The sequence below is a fragment of the Mercenaria mercenaria genome, chromosome 2 (genome assembly GCF_021730395.1).
Source record: "Mercenaria mercenaria strain notata chromosome 2, MADL_Memer_1, whole genome shotgun sequence".
Lineage (NCBI taxonomy): Eukaryota > Metazoa > Mollusca > Bivalvia > Venerida > Veneridae > Mercenaria > Mercenaria mercenaria.
The window spans coordinates 45,372,175-45,391,757 of NC_069362.1; the positions used below are offsets into that span (position 1 = coordinate 45,372,175).

The 19,583-nt window shown below is 33.7% G+C and overlaps 1 protein-coding gene across 1 annotated transcript; it reads left to right on the top strand.

Moving 5' to 3' along the window:
* Window positions 1–4,031: 4,031 nt before the first annotated feature.
* Window positions 4,032–18,808, top strand: LOC128549149 (E3 ubiquitin-protein ligase TRIM33-like). Its single transcript, XM_053525527.1, has 2 exons — window positions 4,032–4,829; window positions 18,124–18,808. The coding sequence occupies exons 1-2, from the start codon at window positions 4,465–4,467 to the stop codon at window positions 18,806–18,808; spliced, it is 1,050 nt and encodes a 349-aa protein (XP_053381502.1). The 5' UTR covers window positions 4,032–4,464.
* The last annotated feature ends 775 nt before the right edge of the window (window positions 18,809–19,583 follow it).

Below are 19,583 nucleotides of genomic sequence, written 5' to 3' on the forward strand. Positions count from 1 at the left end.
TCTAATCGGATGCTTAGTTGTCTCCAAATTCTACTTCATGACATAGGGCCCTAAATTGCAGCACGTTTTACTTATATTGTTATTGAGAATTTCTTTTTGTACTCAATCGCTCATTTTTATAGAGGTTACATTCTACCAATTCATTTCCTTATTTATTTCATATTAATAACAAAACATTCAGACCTCATTTTCAGCACTTTAGAGCATTTCTATGATATGAAAACCATATATGGTCATTTAGTATAACATGTCTTCTTATCAAAAATAGAAAAATATTGACATGTTATGTTGAATACAGGCAAAATAATCTGTTCTGAGAAACATCACCCTCTAAAAATGCCCCCATGAAAACAGCCGTTTAGCAGTTACGCGTAGGTAGACATTTTTCGCAAAGAATAAAACTTATTCCAAGAAATTTACAATGAAAATGGTCTAGATCTATTCTCAATACTAGAAGCAATAAACATAAGCCAAAAATTTAACTGTCACCTCCTCATGTCACTCATTATACCAGATTTCATCCATAGCAAGGAACTACATTTTGGACTTTCACATGTAACACTGAGTAGTCACTTCCGGTTTGGTGTAATCCGTCCTAGATGGATTTGTATCAAAGAGCATTTTTTGTTGACAGACAAATGTATTTTGTTATGTGTAATGTACAACCTTGCAACAAATGAATTGTACACATTTATAGAACTGCATGGTAATGTTTATTATAAATCATACTCCAGATATAATGATGAATCTACATGTTTGTAAGTTTTACACATTTATAGATATTTTTTTGGAGAATGTATGGATAAAATTTAAAAAAATGATAAATTGCTAATCTGTGTGGATGTCACATTGTTGAAGGATGTAAGGCTGGTCTTGTCACAAATTATTTTATACTTACAGCATATTGCAATACTTCGGAATAAATTGGTTTAGTTAGCTCACTAGGGTATTGATGTGTTAATAGAGTAAACAATGAGATAAGATACCATCATATGTGAGAAAAAATATACTTATTTTTTGCATTGGTTATAATTTTATGTTTTTGCATCACTAAGGGGACAGTTAGTACATTTTTTCTCAGCTAAAGTGCTTTGTGAGGTAATACTGATTAAATAAATAAATTTATAGTTTCAAAAGGACAAATTGTTTTAGGCTTTGAAAAAAAGGCTTATGAATTTCATTATTTATCTGCAATAAATTTATAGGTTGAAATTTCAGTAAACACACTGCCGGAAATGCCTCCAGATTTCCAAAAATTAAAAGCTTACCAAATCTGTTTTGGAAGTACTGTAAAATCAGCAATTAACCATAAGGATTTATTTTCCCGGAATTTGCTGTCTGTAGTCATACAAATTAAAAGCTCATGGAAGTGTTTTACTGTTTGAAATGGCCCTATATTCTCACAAATATATCATAAATATTCTGCCTTTTCCTTGTCCACACTATATCTCATTTTAAGCAAGTATTTTGTAACTAATTTCCAGTAGTTTATAATAATTATTATTATATGATGACATGTTGCATATATATTTTGGGTTTAAACTATGTGACTGGAGTATTCAAAATAAACTGGAGTATTCAAAATAAACTTCAGATTTCAGTTCAGGGGTTTTGTCCAGCCTTAAAAGATTTTTTTGTCCAGATTCTTTTATTTATAATGAAAATTTTAGATATTGTATTCAGTTTAATATACTGGAAAATAGCCAGTGGAGAATCAAACCCAGATTGCTAGCACATTCCATCCAGTTGTTAGAGTCATCTTTGATGCATCTGGTTTCAATGGACAGAACCATCACCAGTGCAAAACATTAACATCACTTAGCTTTGGTCTTCACCAAGCATATTTAGTAACTGATTTCAGTAACTAACGTTCCTTTGCTCTAAGTCCATCCGATCTGAAAATTGGCCTGATTAAACAAGTGAATAACTTAACTGATCTTAGATTTCAGAGAGAACTTACTATTACAACAGCAGTCTTTAAGTGCTGTGAAACGGCTGTAAAACTCTCCCTGTACTTAGAATCAGTTTTGTCATATTTTCTGATCTTTTAGGATCATGGAGTCCAAAGTTCATGGACAATAAGAGTTTCATTTAGCAGATGCTACTAAAGGAGTCGTGATATTAGTTACACAACCAGTCATTTTATGCTGCCAAAAGGATCTTACAAATGTTTAAGTTGACTAGAATATATGGAGAGCTGTCCTACTTGCTCAAAGATGTATGCCTCAGCCTCCACTACAAGATTTATGATTAAAGTTTTGATGTACTTCCATGTTATGACTGCTATTTATTAAATGGCTTTGTTTCAAACTTGAAATTGTTGTACTATAATAGCATCCCCATTATTTGGCATAAGAGCCATATTTCCTTCATTCTTGGAATTTAAGACACTTTTACACTCTAGCTCTGTTATAGTAGCTGAATGGATTTGATTCGAACTTGCCACAGTTGTTTCACAGTTGTTTCACATGACCACCAACATCATATACCAAAAGTGCCATAACTTTTGCACCGATATTTCATTAATCATGCCCACATTTTACTTAGAATTTCAGGCACTTTCGATCTGTCTCTGAAATTATTAAATGGATTTGATTCAAACATGAAAACAGTTGTTTCAAACCATATTCCATCATTTTGGCAGCAATATTTTATGAATTATGCCTCCTTATTAGTCCTCGGCTGGTTGAAATTAGTTTTATGGACTATAGGATTCCTGTGTTTGTCCGTCAATCAGTTCGTCTACACTTTCGTGTTTGGTCCGTTCAAGGGATGTTCCTTATTACACGACGATTTGTCATGCCTAAAACCTAGACAAACATTTGCGGACTGCTCTGTGGAAAATTATCTCTGCCGTAAGTCGGTTGATTTTCTGTGAATGACTAGCATTGAAGATATTCATTTGTTTCAGAGTATACGCATATTTTTGAGTGTGGAAATGTTTTTGTTCTAGTGTTCACGAGTAAAAGATATTTTGAATATACAATTTTTCTTTATTTGTTGTATTTTCAATGGTCTTGACAAAATTTTACACAGTTGTAGTGTTATATCAGTGAATAATATACATTTATATATTCAGTTTTTCAACAATTCACTGAAAAAGATGTAATAAATCAATTTAGCTCTCTGTTCCATTTGTCCTCGTGGTCATTAAATGTTTCTGCCATGAAATACACATGATTTATATCATTTTATGAAATAAACACTAAACGGGTGCCAGTATTCACATGGTTTGTACCCTATACAGATAAGCGTTAGAGCACTATACTTGTGATTGACGCAACTAATGGAAGTAAAAGATAACGACCTATGTTATGTATTGATTTTGAGGCTTTTGTTTGCCTGAAAAAAAAAAACAACTTCCATCTTTCTCAATGGTCTTCTTTAGGATCTTTTACATTTATATATATTTATAGATATATTTTTCACTCCGAAATGACCAGATATTTTGCTTCAGTATTTCAACAACCCACTGAAAAAAAGATGTAATATGTCAAGTTATCTCTATATTTCAGTTGTCCTGACTGTCATCAAATGTTTCCGCCATGAAATATTTAGAACTTGTATCCACTGTTTGTCTCATTGGTTTGAATTTGGGGAACTTTGTTCCCGCACAAACGTCTATTTGTTCACTCACAAATAGTATTCTTCTTGAGGCATCTCGTATGTGCTGGTTATGTAGATCCACTGTATGTCTGAGGTTACATGTTTCACCGATATATTCCTGCTGGCACCCCTGGCATTGAATACATAAATGACATTCTTTACGTCACAAGAAATGGCTTGATTGACTTTGAATGTTTGTCCACATTTAAATTTAAAAGATTCACCTTCTATCAGATGTTTACACAGTCCACAATTCGGTCTATTACATTTTGTTACTGTAGATGGTTTGATGTTTTCCGAAAACATTGCTCTGGTCAGAAGCTTTTTTAAATTTGGCGGTTCTCTCTTGCTTTTTATTACTTTGTAGTTTGCAAGAACAGTATTCATGTGTGGATCTCGTTTTAAGACAGTTAAATCATATTTTATCTGTCCAAATATCTCTGGGTTGAGTGGGTTGTATGTGCTCACATATGGAATAATATCGGACGTTTGTCTTTTACTTGTATTGGATATAATATCACCACTGTTTAATTCCTTTGCTCTTTTGGATACCAGCCGTGATTAAGTCCTTTTATCAATAAACTTCAAACATACAATGTCGGGACAGCTCGCTGTTTTCCAACTTTGTTCTTATAAAATGTACGTTTAATTTACTTCCGTATATTTAGTTTCGGGATAAGGTTGTCTGTTAAAATACATGTAAACAAAAATCCCTTTAGCAGATACTGGACTAATCTAAAATTTTCAGATTTCTCGCTAGTAGCGTATCGCAATGGGCATTTAGGACTAAATTGTTTTTGAAGCTTAATATCATGTAATACGTGTGTTTTGAAAACGAAAGTTGTAAACGAGAAAAACATGGAGGAAAGAAGGAAGTTTACTGAAAATGTGCTCGGTGCCTCTGATGAAATTTATGATTACAACTGCTCCCCTTGCGAAGAATCTGGAGTATATAAGGAAGCGCATAAATACTGTAATAGTTGTAAGTTGTATTATTGTAAGAAATGTCTCGGTGATCACAACAAATTTCCAGCTTTAAGGGGTCACTTGATAAAAGAGGTGACCTCTCAACCAAAACCTGCTGTTCAAACTGGGGCTCCATGCGTATCCGTACCAGCACCACCAATTGAGCCGTGTGAGAAACATCCTGAAGAAATGATAAAGATGTATTGTGGTGAACATGATATTGTCTGCTGCACTGTTTGTATAGCACTCGATCACAGGTATTGTAACTGTCTTTTATATTCTATCTATCATATAGTAATAATACATTTGATTTTACCTGTTATCTATGTTTCCTTAGCAGTGGTCTAAATATAAATTTTTACATATTCGAAAACAAGATTTTGACAAATTCGTGTTGTATAAAGAACGGCGCTTCATATCGATATGTTGATTTAAAATTATTAACACAGTTTATGCTATTTAGGACCTAAATCTATTGCATTAAAAACAGACACACGAGAGAAAAAGAGTAAAAACGTTTGGTGACTTTTCTGACATATGCTAAATTTACGACTTTGTAATCATTTTTTAACATTTGGAAGATACTACTTCCGATTTTAAAACGCAGTTTGAATTGACAACAAAATGTACTTTTAATGTTTATTTAGCTGATACTCATACTATGTGGTTACGCATATTAAAATAAACGAAGATAGAGATTTTAAAGCTTTATTATTGTTTAAAAACTATAAAAATAGTTTGGTAAATTGGTTTGACGTAAAGCTGAAATAAAGCTATTACACAGATTTTGTATTAGTTTACACTAAGCTGGTACATGCGGGGATCCAGCTATTTTTCTCGGGGGTGGGGGCGGATTCCGACCGAACCCTTACTACGACAAACATGTGTCTTTATACACTAAATAATTTGATGTAAATGTTTGTGGATGTTATAGCCGGGGAGCCAAGGCATGAAAAAATGGATTTACCTGTCCGGTCATGCTATAGTCAGTTTCTATACATATTATGAAAGTACAAAGTCTCGCGGATCAGAAAAATTGGGCCTGCAAAACAAAAGCTCTTGCAAAATTTGAGAATATCAAGGGGAGATAACTCTGTATATTTGCAGTTTTTTAAGATTCAAATCGTTTTTTTACTAACAAAACATGGCATCATGTTTCTAAAATCAATTTAAATATATATCTTTTAACATTGCTTTTACGCATAAGGCTTATGGTTGAAAAATACGCAAAATGTACTCATTTTATGTACATTTTATTATAAGATTTGGCACCTAAAATACCAGAGAATAAAATAAAAATATTTAACCTAAAATTTACAGTATGAAGAAGTAACCTTTAAAATGGTCTTATTTCTCAAAGTCATTTATTAATACCGCTGCGAAACAGTCTGTTAGAACAGAAAATCATCTAGATACTCTAGTTCAGGTTTGGCTAAGAAATACACAAATCTGGGGTATTTTATGTACCCCACCCACTTTATATATGGCAAAAAATGTATAATAAAAATATTCGACCAACAACCAAGAAGATATATTCTTTTTATCACGTATACAATATAACCTATATTTTTGACCATATAAAGATGGATGAGGGGTATTTAAACGATTTTAAACAGAAAAAGGGGGTAGGAAAACCTATGTATTTTACAACCAATAATTAGAATAAACAACCCGTTATTAAATAAGAGCAACACTAATGAAAGGCGATGAAACCTTTTCTTGCAAACTATTCTTTTAGAAAATAATTTATTTAAATACTCTTTCGTGCAATCTAGTTCGGTTTTGGCTAAGAAATACGCTAATACGGGGTATTTTATGTACCCCACCCACTTTATATAATGCAAAAAATGTATAATAAAAAATATTCGACCAACAACTAAGAAGATATATTCTTTTTATCACGTATACAATATAATCTATATTTTGACCATATAAAGCTGGATGATGGGTATTTAAAAAAAATTTAAACAAAAAAAGAGGGTAGGAAAACCTTTGTATTTTACAACCAATAATTAGAATTAACAACCCGTTATTAAATAAGAGCAACACTAATTAAAGGCGATGAAACCTTTACTTACAAACTGTTCAGTTGGAAAGTAATTTAATTAAATACTCTTTCGTGCAATCTACTCCAGGCGTGGCTAAGAAATACGCAAAACCGGGGTATTTTATGTACCCCACCCACTGTATATAATGCAAAAAAATGTATAATAAAAATATTCGACGAAAAATCAATGAGATATATTCTTTTTATCACATATACAATATAATTTATATTTATGACAATTTAAAGATGGATGAGGGGTATTTAAAAGATTTTGAATAGAAAAAGGGGGTAGGAAAACCTATGTATTTTACAACCGATAATTAGTTAACAACCTGTTATTTACCATTTGATAAATACGAGCAAGACTAATGAAAGGGATGAAACTTTTACCTGCAAACTATTCATCTGAAAATAAATTCATTTTAATACTCTTTCGTGCAATCTAGTTGGCGACAAAAAGCGTAAATCCGTGGTATTTTATTTACCCCACCCACTTTATATAATGCAAAAAAAATGTATAATAAAAATATTCGACCAACAACTAAGAAGATATATTCTTTTTATCACGTATACAATATAATCTATATTTTTGACCATATAAAGCTGGATGATGGGTATTTAAAAAAAAATTAAACAAAAAAAGGGGGTAGGAAAACCTATGTATTTTACAACCAATAGTTAGAATTAACAACCCGTTATTAAATAAGAGCAACACTAATTAAAGGCGATGAAACCTTTACTTACAAACTGTTCAGTTGGAAAGTAATTTAATTAAATACTCTTTCGTGCAATCTACTCCAGGCGTGGCTAAGAAATACGCAAAACCGGGGTATTTTATGTACCCCACCCACTGTATATAATGCAAAAAAATGTATAATAAAAATATTCGACGAAAAATCAATGAGATATATTCTTTTTATCACATATACAATATAATTTATATTTATGACAATTTAAAGATGGATGATGGGTATTTAAAAGATTTTGAATAGAAAAAGGGGTAGGAAAACCTATGTATTTTACAACCGATAATTAGAACAAACAACCCGTTATTTACCATTTAATAAATACAAACATCAATAATAAAAGGCGACGAAATCTTTACTTGCTAACTGTTCATTTGAAAGTTAATAATTTAAATACTCTTTTGTGCAATTTTGTCAAAATTGTGCAATTGTAGGTGTATGAACATTACCCCACCCATCTAAAACTATGTATAAAATGTGATTGATCGATCAATACAGTTTTTACAAATTAACAAAGTATAAGTGCTTGCTTCGGGGTTGTACACATCTGTTTTTACCTTTCTCATGATAAACAGATTGATGGAATGTAGTTCTGCTGTGTTGAATGTAATGTAGAAATTTGACATAATGTATAACTTTAATGTTTATAAAATGAGACATTTTGAATAATCTTTACTATTCAGAAGATTTTAAAACTAATTAATGTAATGATAATGCATTATATCACTATTCAAGAAATTTAACAAATCGTACAAAAAGGTCGTAATTATATCCCCCAAACATATATAATTCAAATAGATTTTGTCAGAGTTTTAGCTCACCTGTGACGTAGTGACACAAGGGAAGCTTTTGTGATCACCTTCATCCGTCCATACGTCCGTCCACAATTACTTGTGAACACGATAGAAACCACATTTTACTATTGATTTTAATCAAACTTGCGCGCAACTTGTATAAGAGCTAGGAGACGAGGGAGGAAATCTACTGGCCACCAGGAACAAAAAAAATTAATGCAACCTTCAAGGTTATGCATTGGAATGCAGAAGCACTCCTCAATAAGAAAATGAATTAGAGAACATATTGTTTGATAAGGACATTCAGGTCTGCTGCATCGAAGAGATTCACCTTAGCGAGGATAAATCCTTCAATGTTAAGAGGCTACCAGTGCTTCCGTTGTGACAGGTTGGGTAGGAGCAAGGGAGGAATCCTAACACTGATGAGAAACAACATAGCAACTTATACTGGTATAAAATCTCGCTTTGAAAACTGGCCAAATCCCATAATGGGTTCCAGAGTTAGGGCCCTTTAAAGAGCCAAAAGTTTCTGTTTTGGCTTGTGAACAGGGTAGAGACCACATTTTGCAATTGATTTTAATCAAACTTGCACATATATTCTATTGGCATAATATCTCGGTTCCTGTCAAAAACTGGCGAGATCCCATAATGTGTTCTAGAGTGGTGGCACCTTAAAGGGCCAAAATTTGCCATGTTGGCTTTTGTAGCCACACAGGCACTTCACTTATAGTTTGATTTGAAACAAACTTGCGAAATAACTTTAACAGCAATAAATCTTGCATTCCATGGTGACTTCATCAGATCAAATCATGGGTTCCAGAATAACGACCCCTGTTTGAACCCCGAAAGTCCCAAAATTTGTTAATTGTTACATTATGAACACGCTAGAAATGACATTTTACGTTTGACTTTAACCACACTTACGCCTTAAGTCACGATACGATCTCGGTTCAGTTCGAAAACTGATTTGATTGACCGTTTAGCCATAAAGAGGTTTCATTTATGCTTTGATCTGACACAAACTTGCAAACTTGATAATCTTTAGACCAAGTTTGAAACTGGATTATGTGGGGCCAAAAACTAGGTTACCAGGTCAAATAAAAGGAAAAGCTTGATAACACCGTAGATGCCACATTAATGACGCTATCTTCATGAAATTTGGTCAAAATAGTTATCTTGATGATCCCTAGGCCAAATGTAACAGGTGACTGATATACATGACCCTTTTTTCTCAGAAAATGCTAGTATAAGTCTTAGATAATCTAAATTATAAACTTATTGAATGTTTGTCATTACTTATAAATTACCTAGTATATTGCTGTATGTCTGGATGACAAACAACAAATAGTTTTGACTATTGATAGGCAAGCCCTTCAATTAGTGTTTTTATACATGACATTAGAATTAAACATTTGTTGTATTTTTTCACGAATTGAACAAAAAGTGTCATGAACCAAGTATTTATACAGAGTCATATCATTTTAGATAACATTTACTTGTTTGGCACTAAAGGCTATAATAGTAATTAGAATTTTATTTATATGCAGTCCATCTGAAGCACAATTTTAGTTACACATTCCTGCAGTACTAACGACAAATAGTTACATCTGTACGTGCAATTTAAGTAGACATTAACACAATACTTCATAATATCTTGCGTAACTTATTTTTCCGATCTGTATATAGAAATACTTGTATCAATTTAAACTTTACGGCTACACCACAAAAATGATTTTATCTCGTACTATAACTTGCACTGGCAGTGTAAATGGTAATACGTTATATAGTTTTAACTTCAAATATGTGATTTTTAGGGATGGGAACGAATATTCGAATATTCGAAAATCGGTCGAATATTCGAATATGAAAATCAAATTCGAATATTCGTAAATTGTTTTTTATTTATTTATTTTTTTTTAAATAAGTATCATTGATTTTGGGCAATATGAGCATGCTAATTCTACAGAATAAAACCATGTCATGTTAGTTTATCGCGTATCAAAAGATGTCCAATTAACAAGAAAATAGCAATGCATAATTGGCAGGGGCCATGGTTACGGATTAACAGTTTGCAACAGGCGTCAATGTGTCAGATCATGTCAAAAGATGTCCATTTAACAAGAAAATTGCCATGCATAATTACCTGGGGTCATCGTTACGGGTTAACAGTTTGTATTTGGCGTAAATGTGATATCATTTTATCTTTTGTTCATTTTTATTGGCGCCTGTTTTATGTAACAAGTAGATTTTTTTTCGAAAACAATACCAAACTCGTAGATATTGTCGATCTTTTCACAATATTTTGTACGACGTTTCAGACCATCCGCAGAATCGGTTTTCATCCGCAATCGGCCGTATTTGAATTAAATTTTGAAGTAGTTAATAATAAAATAAAGAAAAACATATGATTGATGCATAAGTTCATATTAAAGGAGGTTTAAGTCTGCCTTACTTGCTTTTTACACGACGATTTTTACACGCCGATTGAATTTTTTCAAAATGGCGGCGGTAATACAACAGCGCGTCACGTGTTTAAATGGGACGACCTGCTATTTTTAGATAAAATTGCGACGGTCTAAATTATAATCGTTTTGATTTTTTGTATCATTTTGAAGCTAAAACACTGAATTAAATATGTTCATGATTATACTGACAGAATCGTGAAATAAAACGCTAAAATCAGCGGGGTTTGCTATGTAGGATCGGGTTACCCGAAACAAACATTTTTTTGGCCTTATTTACGATGATCCACGCTTTAAACAAATGAATACGTTGTGTATATGCCAATCACTTAATAAGAATTTAAAGCTTCCATTAAAACTAACCGAATATTCGAATATATTCGAATATGGCAAACCGAATATTCGAATATTGATTTCAGTATTCGTTCCCATCCCTAGTGATTTTAGACTGCAACAGTTCAGTATGTCTTTTTCGCAACTTATACACTAGTATTAATCAAATTCATCTAATTCTGTGTCGAACAGACTGTGTTTTATTCTGCGACACTTTTGAGGCATTGCATTACACCAGCAGGATACAGTGTATTTCATATTAGATTTGACGCAGATACAATATCTTAAGCATTTTCCATTCGTGCCTTTACAGAATAAAGTCTGGTTTCTGCTCAATGACGTTAAAATCAGCTATCATTGAATTTAAAAGAATTATTTTCTGCGGTCAGTAAATGAGCAATATTGTTTTGTGACAATTGATCAAGGAAAAAGGTCACAATTACCTAGTTCAAGTCTAATATGATTACCACTCAGTAAATAAGGAACGTTTTGTCTGTCGATCCCCTTAAAATGTAATGTTTGTAGTCTGTAGAAGACACCTGATGTTAATAAGGTCAAGGTCAATGTTATAAAATTAGAACTTACACTCTCCTTTGCCTTCAACAAACCATCATGGGGGCATATGTTTTGTACAAACACCCCTTCATTATATCATATTTTATATAACTTCAGATAAGTTATATGAGCCGCACCATGAGAAAACAAACGTAGTGTATTTGTGACCAGTATAGATCCAGAAAACAAGCATAGTGCATTTGCGACCAACATCGATCGAGACCGACCCATGCTGTTCGCTTTCAAAGCCTATTGCAATTAGAGAAACCGTTAGCGAATAGCATGGGTCCTGACCAGACTGTGCGGATGTGCAGTCTGGTCTGGATCGATGCTGGTCGCAAATGCACTATGTTGGTTTTCTTATGGCGTGGTACATATTTAGTGCAAATCACCTTAATAATAATTCTAAGATATGTTTTAAAATTAGTGAAGAGTAACTGCCCTTGACTTTTCATTTAGCAGTTGGATAAGTTTTGCAGTCACAAACTTTCCAAATAAATCAGCATTTAACTATAATCATTTGAAGAGAACAACGGACTAGCAATATCGTTTTCCGTGCATTTTCGCTATTTTGCCCCTATGTGGGTTGGTGAATAAATTACTTCTGTTTTTTTTTTTTTTTGGATTTGACAAACTTGCAAATGAAAGTTACTAATAATTCAAATGAGATAGTAAAAAAATAAAGTTTGAATGTAAAGGTTTCAGTACTTTTCGGTAGTGTTGCTTGCATTTTATCACATCACAATGAACAGGTTGTTAATTCTAATTATTGGCTACTGTTTTAAATCTAAAATCTCTTAAATACTCCGAATCTATCTTTAAGTTGTCAAAATATAGATTATATTGCATACGTGACAAAAAGAATATCTCTCTTTGATTGATGGTCGAATATTTTTATTATACATTTTTTTTGCATTATATAAAGTGGGTGGGGTACATAAAATACCACGGATTTGCGCTTTTTGTCGCCAACTAGATTGCACGAAAGAGTATTAAAATGAATTTCTTTTCAGATGAATAGTTTGCAGGTAAAGGTTTCATCCCTTTCATTAGTCTTGCTCGTATTTATCAAATGGTAAATAACAGGTTGTTAACTAATTATCGGTTGTAAAAGACATCATTTTCATATCCCTATTTTCTATTAAAATCTTTTAAATACCCCTCATCCATCTTTAAATTGTCAAGAATATGCATTTCATTGTATGCGTGATAAAAAGTATCTATTTTGGTCGAATATTTTTATTATGAATTTTTTTGCATTATACAATTATATAAAGTGGGTGGGGTACCCTCTTTTTCTACTTAAAATCTTTTAAATACCCATCATCCAGCTTTATATGGTCAAAAACATAGATTATATTGTATACGTGATAAAAAGAATATATCTCATTGATTTTTTGTCAAATATTTCTATTATATATTTTTTGCATTATATAAAGTGGGTGGGGTACATAAAATACCCCGGATTTGCGTATTCTTTAGCCAAACCTGAACTAGATTGCATTATAGTGTATCTAAATAAATTACTTTCCAAATGAATAGTTTGCAAGTAAAGGTTTTTTCAACTTCCATTAGTGTTGCTCTTATCTAATAATGGGTTGTTTATTCTAATTATCGGTTGTAAAATACATAGGTTTTCCTACCCCCTTTTTCTGTTTAAAATCTTTTAATTACCCCTCATCCAGCTTTATATGGTCAAAAATATAGATTATATTGTATACGTGATAAAAAGAACATATCTTCTTGGTTGTTGGTCAAATATTTTTATTATACATTTTTTGCATTATATAAAGTGGGTGGGGTACATAAAATACCCCAGATTTGCGTATTTCTTAGCCAAACCTGAACTAGAGTATCTAGATGATTTTCTATTCTAACAGACTGTTTCACAGCGGTATTAATAAATGACTTTGAGAAATAAGACCATTTTAAAGGTTACTTCTTCATACTGTAAATTTTAGGTTAAATATTTTTATTTTATTCTCTGGTATTTTAGGTGCCAAATCTTATAATAAAATGTACATAAAATGAGTACATTTTGCGTATTTTTCAACCATAAGCCTTATGCGTAAAAGCAATGTTGAAATATATATATTTGAACTGATTTTAGAAACATGATGTCATGTTTTGTTAGCAAAAAAGCGTTTTGAATCTTAAAAAACTGCAAATATACAGAGTTATCTCCCCTTAATAGTTTCAAATTTTGCAAGAGCTTTTGTTTTGCAGGCCCGATTTTTCTGATCCGCGAGACTTTGCACTTTCATAATATATATAGAAACTGACTATAGCATGACCGGACAGGTAAATCCTGTTTCTAGGCACTTTTCGCACTTTTGGCTCCCTGGCTATTACCCGTTTGTTACAGGTACAGGGTTGTCAATTAGTTTTTGTTGATCAGGCAGGTAGGGGGTCCGGGGGCATGTCACCACCACCCCCACTCTCTTGAAAATTTTGAAATTCAGCTCTTCATTTCCAGCACTCTATGGTCATTTTAGGAGCATTTAAGAACACATTTGCCACTGCAATTTTATATCCTTAGGACGGCCAGCACATATTTATGCAATCTCGCCAGGCATATGTATGTTTTTGACAACACAGAAAATGACGTCACTCGACCTTCAGCTATTTCCGGAAGTAAAAAAATGAAAGTAGAAATGCTAAACTTGAAAACAAAAGCCGCATTTTGATTCGTAGATAGTCAGGGGTCACGCGCAGGGGTCACCCCGTCTAAATGTATGCGCGTGGACTTCTTTTTTTTTTTCTTTTTTTTTGCTATTGGGGAGCCAATTTTCAGCACTTTATTACAAATTGAAATTACCTGGGCTTTAGTACAGCATGTCAGCTTTTAATCTATGAAAAAATATTTGAGCTCTGGATAAACAGGAATCCCACAGGGGTCCGTAACGGACCAAAGGTACATTGATAATTTTGGAACTTCATCAAATCGCTCAACATGTCATTTTTGATGTTGTCTGAGAGTGTCAGTATATGCCTCAGATGTAAGATATAACCGTTTTTGAGAGCTGCAGACCTAGACATTTCAGAAATATTTTCAAAATAAGTTTCGTGTAATAAATGTTGTTTCTACGGAAGCGTGAAAGGGCCATCAGACGCTAATACGTTTTAGTACGTTAAGGCTGCGGAAAGGATATACAGATTTCCTAAAATGCATTTTAGTTTAGCCATTTTTGTCTCAAACGTCAGTTTTCGTACAGACGTGTTACAAAATGTCGAAAAAGCACTGATTTTCAGATAAAAAATGATTCCTCTAATAACCTTAGGACGGCCAGCACATATTTATGCAATCTCGCCAGGCATATGTATGTTTTTGGCAACACAGAAAATGACGTCACTCGACCTTCAGCTATTTCTGGAAGTAAATAAAATGAAAGTAGAAATGCTAAACTTGAAAACGAAAGCCGCATTTTGATTCGTAGATAGTCAGGGGTCACGCGCAGGGGTCACCCCGTCTAAATGTATGCGCGTGGACTTTTTTTTTTTTTTTGCTATTGTGGAGCCAATTTTCAGCACTTTATTACGAATTGAAATTACCTGGGCTTTAGTACAGCATGTCCGCTTTTAATCTATGAAAAAATATTTGAGCTCTGGATAAACAGAAATCCCACAGGGGTCCGTAACGGACCAAAGGTACATTGATAATTTTGGAACTTCATCAAATCGCTCAAAATGTTATTTTGATGTTGTCTGAGAGTGTCAGTATATGCCTCAGATGTAAGATATAACCGTTTTTGAGAGCTGCAGACCTAGACATTTCAGAAATATTTTCAAAATAAGTTTCGTGTAATAAATGTTGTTTCTACGGAAGCGTGAAAGGGCCATCAGACGCTAATACGTTTTAGTACGTTATGGCTGCGGAAAGGATATGCAATATACCCCTTAATTTCACATTTTTATGAGCCCGCCTGTTAAATTTGGGAAAAATAATAAAGTTAAGTTTACTTAAAGGTAAAATTCTTTGTTTCTTTGAGATAATTAACATAAATATGAATTACGTCGGGGTTATATGTAGCAGCAGCCACATACACTTTGAATGCGGTCGTAATGTTGCCTGTTCGAAAAAACATTGTCTTTCATTCTTCTCTTCTTTCCTTTTCTTAAGGAAATTCCAGGGTGTGTGTGTGTGGGTGTGGGTGGGGGGGGGGGTGAGTGGGGTTCGGACCCTGGACAGCCCCCTCTGGACCCGCGCATATGGTAAATTATGTTTTAATCGTATTACGCTAGTGTAATAATTACATAGACGTCGAGTCCATTCAATTGTGTAATTGAGTTCCGCTTAAGCTGATGCTAGGTGGTGTTAGAGGTGTTGGATATTTAATTACCTCTCATGAGCAGACTCTGCTACTACAATGTTTGGTTGCATTCTTTGCTTCCAAAGGATCTTTTTACAGATTTTATTATATATAGAAGACGTTGGTCGAGTTGACTTTGTCTATAATAGGTAAAGAAGGAAGAATTTTCGATGATTCAGCGTGATAAAAAGAATATTACATTCACTGAACTTTTTAATTGAATAAAAATGATGAAATGCTCAGCAGAGCCTCGCGTTTTATTAATACGTTCAAAAGACACTCGTGTATTATCCTTTATGAACATGGAATTAGTTGTCATGTTTTATTCAGCATATCTTTCTCTGGTTAATGTTTCATTTAAATAAGCCTGCAAATTTACGGATTTTGAATTAGCACACATGGTCTTACCTTACTTTCCCGTAAATGTGATGCCCCTTTTTGGCCTGGTTGGTTTTGTCCGGGCGGATAGGCGGATTGATGGAATTATGAGTCTCATGTTAACCTTTTGGTTCAATCATTTTTCTCAACAACTACATATTCAAACTTCAAGAAACTTGGTCAGAAAGATCCCCTATTACCCTAGTTGGTCCAAAGTGAGAATGGGGTCACTGGGTCAAAGGTCAAGGGACCTGAACATTGAAAATAGTTTTCGCTCAATATCTGGACAAGTATTTCACCTAGGACCTTGAAACATCATCGGTATGTTGGTCTTGATGTGCACATGACTCCTGTTAATTTCGGAGTCACTGGATTGAAGGTCAAGGTCACAGGGACGTGAACATTTAATGAAAATGGTTTCCGCTCAATATCTGGGCAAGTATTTCACCTAGGACCTTGAAACTGCATCGGTATGTTGGACTTGATGTGACATGAACTATATTGATTTCGGGGTCACAGGGATCTAAACATTGAAAAGTGTGTCCGCTCAATATCTGGACAAATATTTCACCTAGGACCTTGAAACTTCATACGTATGTTGGTCTTGATTTGTACATGACCCCTATTGATTTTGGGGTCAAAGGTCAAGGTCACAGGAATATAAACTTTGAAAATGGTGTTTTTCTTACTTTGATTTTTTATACCAATTTATTTCTTTAATTTCATTTTCTACCTGTCCATTTCTTTTTTCCCCTTTTCCTTCAATAGTGCTTATTAATTTGGGGATTATTTATTGTATGCCTTTCTTAGAACTTTAACTCATTATCACCTAATTCGGAAAACCTGGCCAAAACGCCGTCAGCCGTTAGCTGCTTGTATATTGGAATTGCAGGTATTTCCAATTATATATTGAAGGACATACTAATTACATCGTTTGATGGAGCTTTATTTATAGAAAAAGCGGTACATATTGAATCATTTTTGAAAATATCTCTGTTTACAATATGAACCGTTGTCAGCATTGATTTTCTACTTTTGCTTTATTATATTTTAAACATGTCTCTTCTAGGTTTGTAGCGGGATCATATTAATAGGGAATCGGGATCGATCCCTCTATGGTAACATGCGATATACCAAATGAGACATATACTATCGAATTAAAAAATATGTACTTCCGGGACTGTGCACAGAGCGTCTGACTTCGAATATTTTGGAAGAATACGCTTTTTCCTTGTGCCTAATAAGCGTCTACATAACGTATCCGGACCGCAACGTCTGGCACATCAGTACAAATATGGACAGTGCTTTTTATTCCAAAAGGATTCGATCTTGCGAAGCGACGAAAATCGGGATCGATCCCTCTACGGTAACATGCGATATACAGAATGAGATATTTACTATCGACTTGAAAAATGTGTCCTTCGGTCCGTGCCGTGATTAGACAGTTCTGATTTTGTGTTTAGTTTAATCAGTTTCATCATATTTCATTGTATGTATATACATATTCTTCACACACACACACATACAACAAGCATACATAAATACATCAATGTAAATATACGAAAGGGTTGTGCCAGAAGTTATAAAAACATAATTGGTGGGGGGGGGGGGGGGGGGGGGGGAAGGGAGTGGGGCTGAAATGTTTTCAAATGTTATGGGATGAGTTGAAGTCGGATCGATTCCCGATTGAGGCAGTGCCTTATTTCATATTACTTTTCAAACGATTTCTTTTTGTCAACTTTTTCTGTAGACGGTCGCATCCTTATTTTATATATTTTGAATCAGCTGTAACCCATCTTTGGATCATCATGATACTTTCTCTGATTTGCTAATCGAAATTTCCGGTGGCCTAGACAAGACTTTTCTTTTGCAAACAGATATCTTCTTTACTTCATACCATGTCAGTTTGTAATGTATTTCTTTTAGAGAGTGCAAATACGTTCACTACATTCTAAACCTGACTAAAGATATCAGAACAAGTCAAGAATACATCGACTACGTTGAAGAGGTGACACAGATCAAAACCATGTACGAGGGCACTAAACAGTCCATCCAAGATGAAATAAAAACAATGAACAATGTTAAAACTGAAATTATCAATGAAATAAAAGAGTACAGAAGAGAGTTAGTTTCAAGAATAGAAGAGCTTGAGAGTAAGTCGATTGAAACTGTGAATAAAAGGTATAAGGAAATTACAGAAAGAATGAATGATACTGGAAGCCATGTAGATAAATTATTAAACAAGGTAACACAACTTGTACGAGAGATCGATAATACTAGTGAGGCACAGCTGTTTGTCCAAATGAAAAAAATGAGACAAATGAAAAACGAAAATGATATGATTGACAAAAAGCTTCAAACGTTTGAAGGACTTAGCTTTACATTAGACGACAGTATTAGAAATGCTCTCGATGGCGTCGACGGACTTGCTATCGCAAACGTACCTCTCAAAATTCTTTCGAAGAAAGAGTATGATATTATTTTCGATGATGACAAATGCGTCATGCACGGTGTGTGTGATATGTGTATATTGGATGATGACACATTGGTTTTGACATGTCAGAGGTGGAGGACGAATGATGTCAGACACACTGTCTTAAAGGATGTGTAGTAAATCCGTTCCTATTCGTTTTGTTACCCTAATAAATTGAATAGTGTCAAATGGATTTTTTGCATGTCTTGCAGTTACTGTAAAACCTGTTTAGTATACAAGAATGTCATCAAATGCAATCTGGCCTGTAGACCGTGAGCTAAATTTCACATTAAATTTTAAAAAGTGTTTGGATAATGCCATTTCGGATGAAATCAAGCTGTTAAACATTTTACAGGCTAGCTTTTCCATTTCGTAACTAATATTGATTTAACGTTTTCATTTTCTGATGAACATACCTATTAGCAACTTAGGCCAGAACCATGAATTTATTTAAGTGACCAGTACATGTAAACTGTATGATTAAGTGGATGGGGGCAGTAAAAATATTTGTTTTCTCGAAATTGAGTGATATCAATGTATATATGTTTATAGAGCTGACAAAGAATACAGTTTGTCCGAAAATTATATTTTTATTCAATTTTATAAAATTGATATGCGTTCTTGTTTGAATATTTAAATTACAGCGGCACTTGAAAACTCATTTGAAAATGAAGCCTATGGTGAAAATCGGAACAAACTTTTTACACACCCTTTATATCAAATTGTCACGGAGAACATACGCCTCGCCCAGGGCTCAAACTCACGACCCCGCGATCCGTAAATATGCGCTCTCCCTGCTGAGCTAAGCGGACGGGATCTATTGTCAAGTAGGTAATAAAAATATAATGACTTCAAGTAGTTATATCACTCGCCAAATATGGCATGTTACTATGTGATAGGAAATGGCACAGCC

Bases quoted from the DNA above. Each gene is read 5' to 3' on its own strand.
- LOC128549149 (XM_053525527.1), top strand. From the start codon at position 4,465: ATGGAGGAAAGAAGGAAGTTTACTGAAAATGTGCTCGGTGCCTCTGAT. The intron at 4,830-18,123 runs GTATTGTAACTG...TATTTCTTTTAG, and splicing joins TGTATAGCACTCGATCACAG to AGAGTGCAAATACGTTCACT.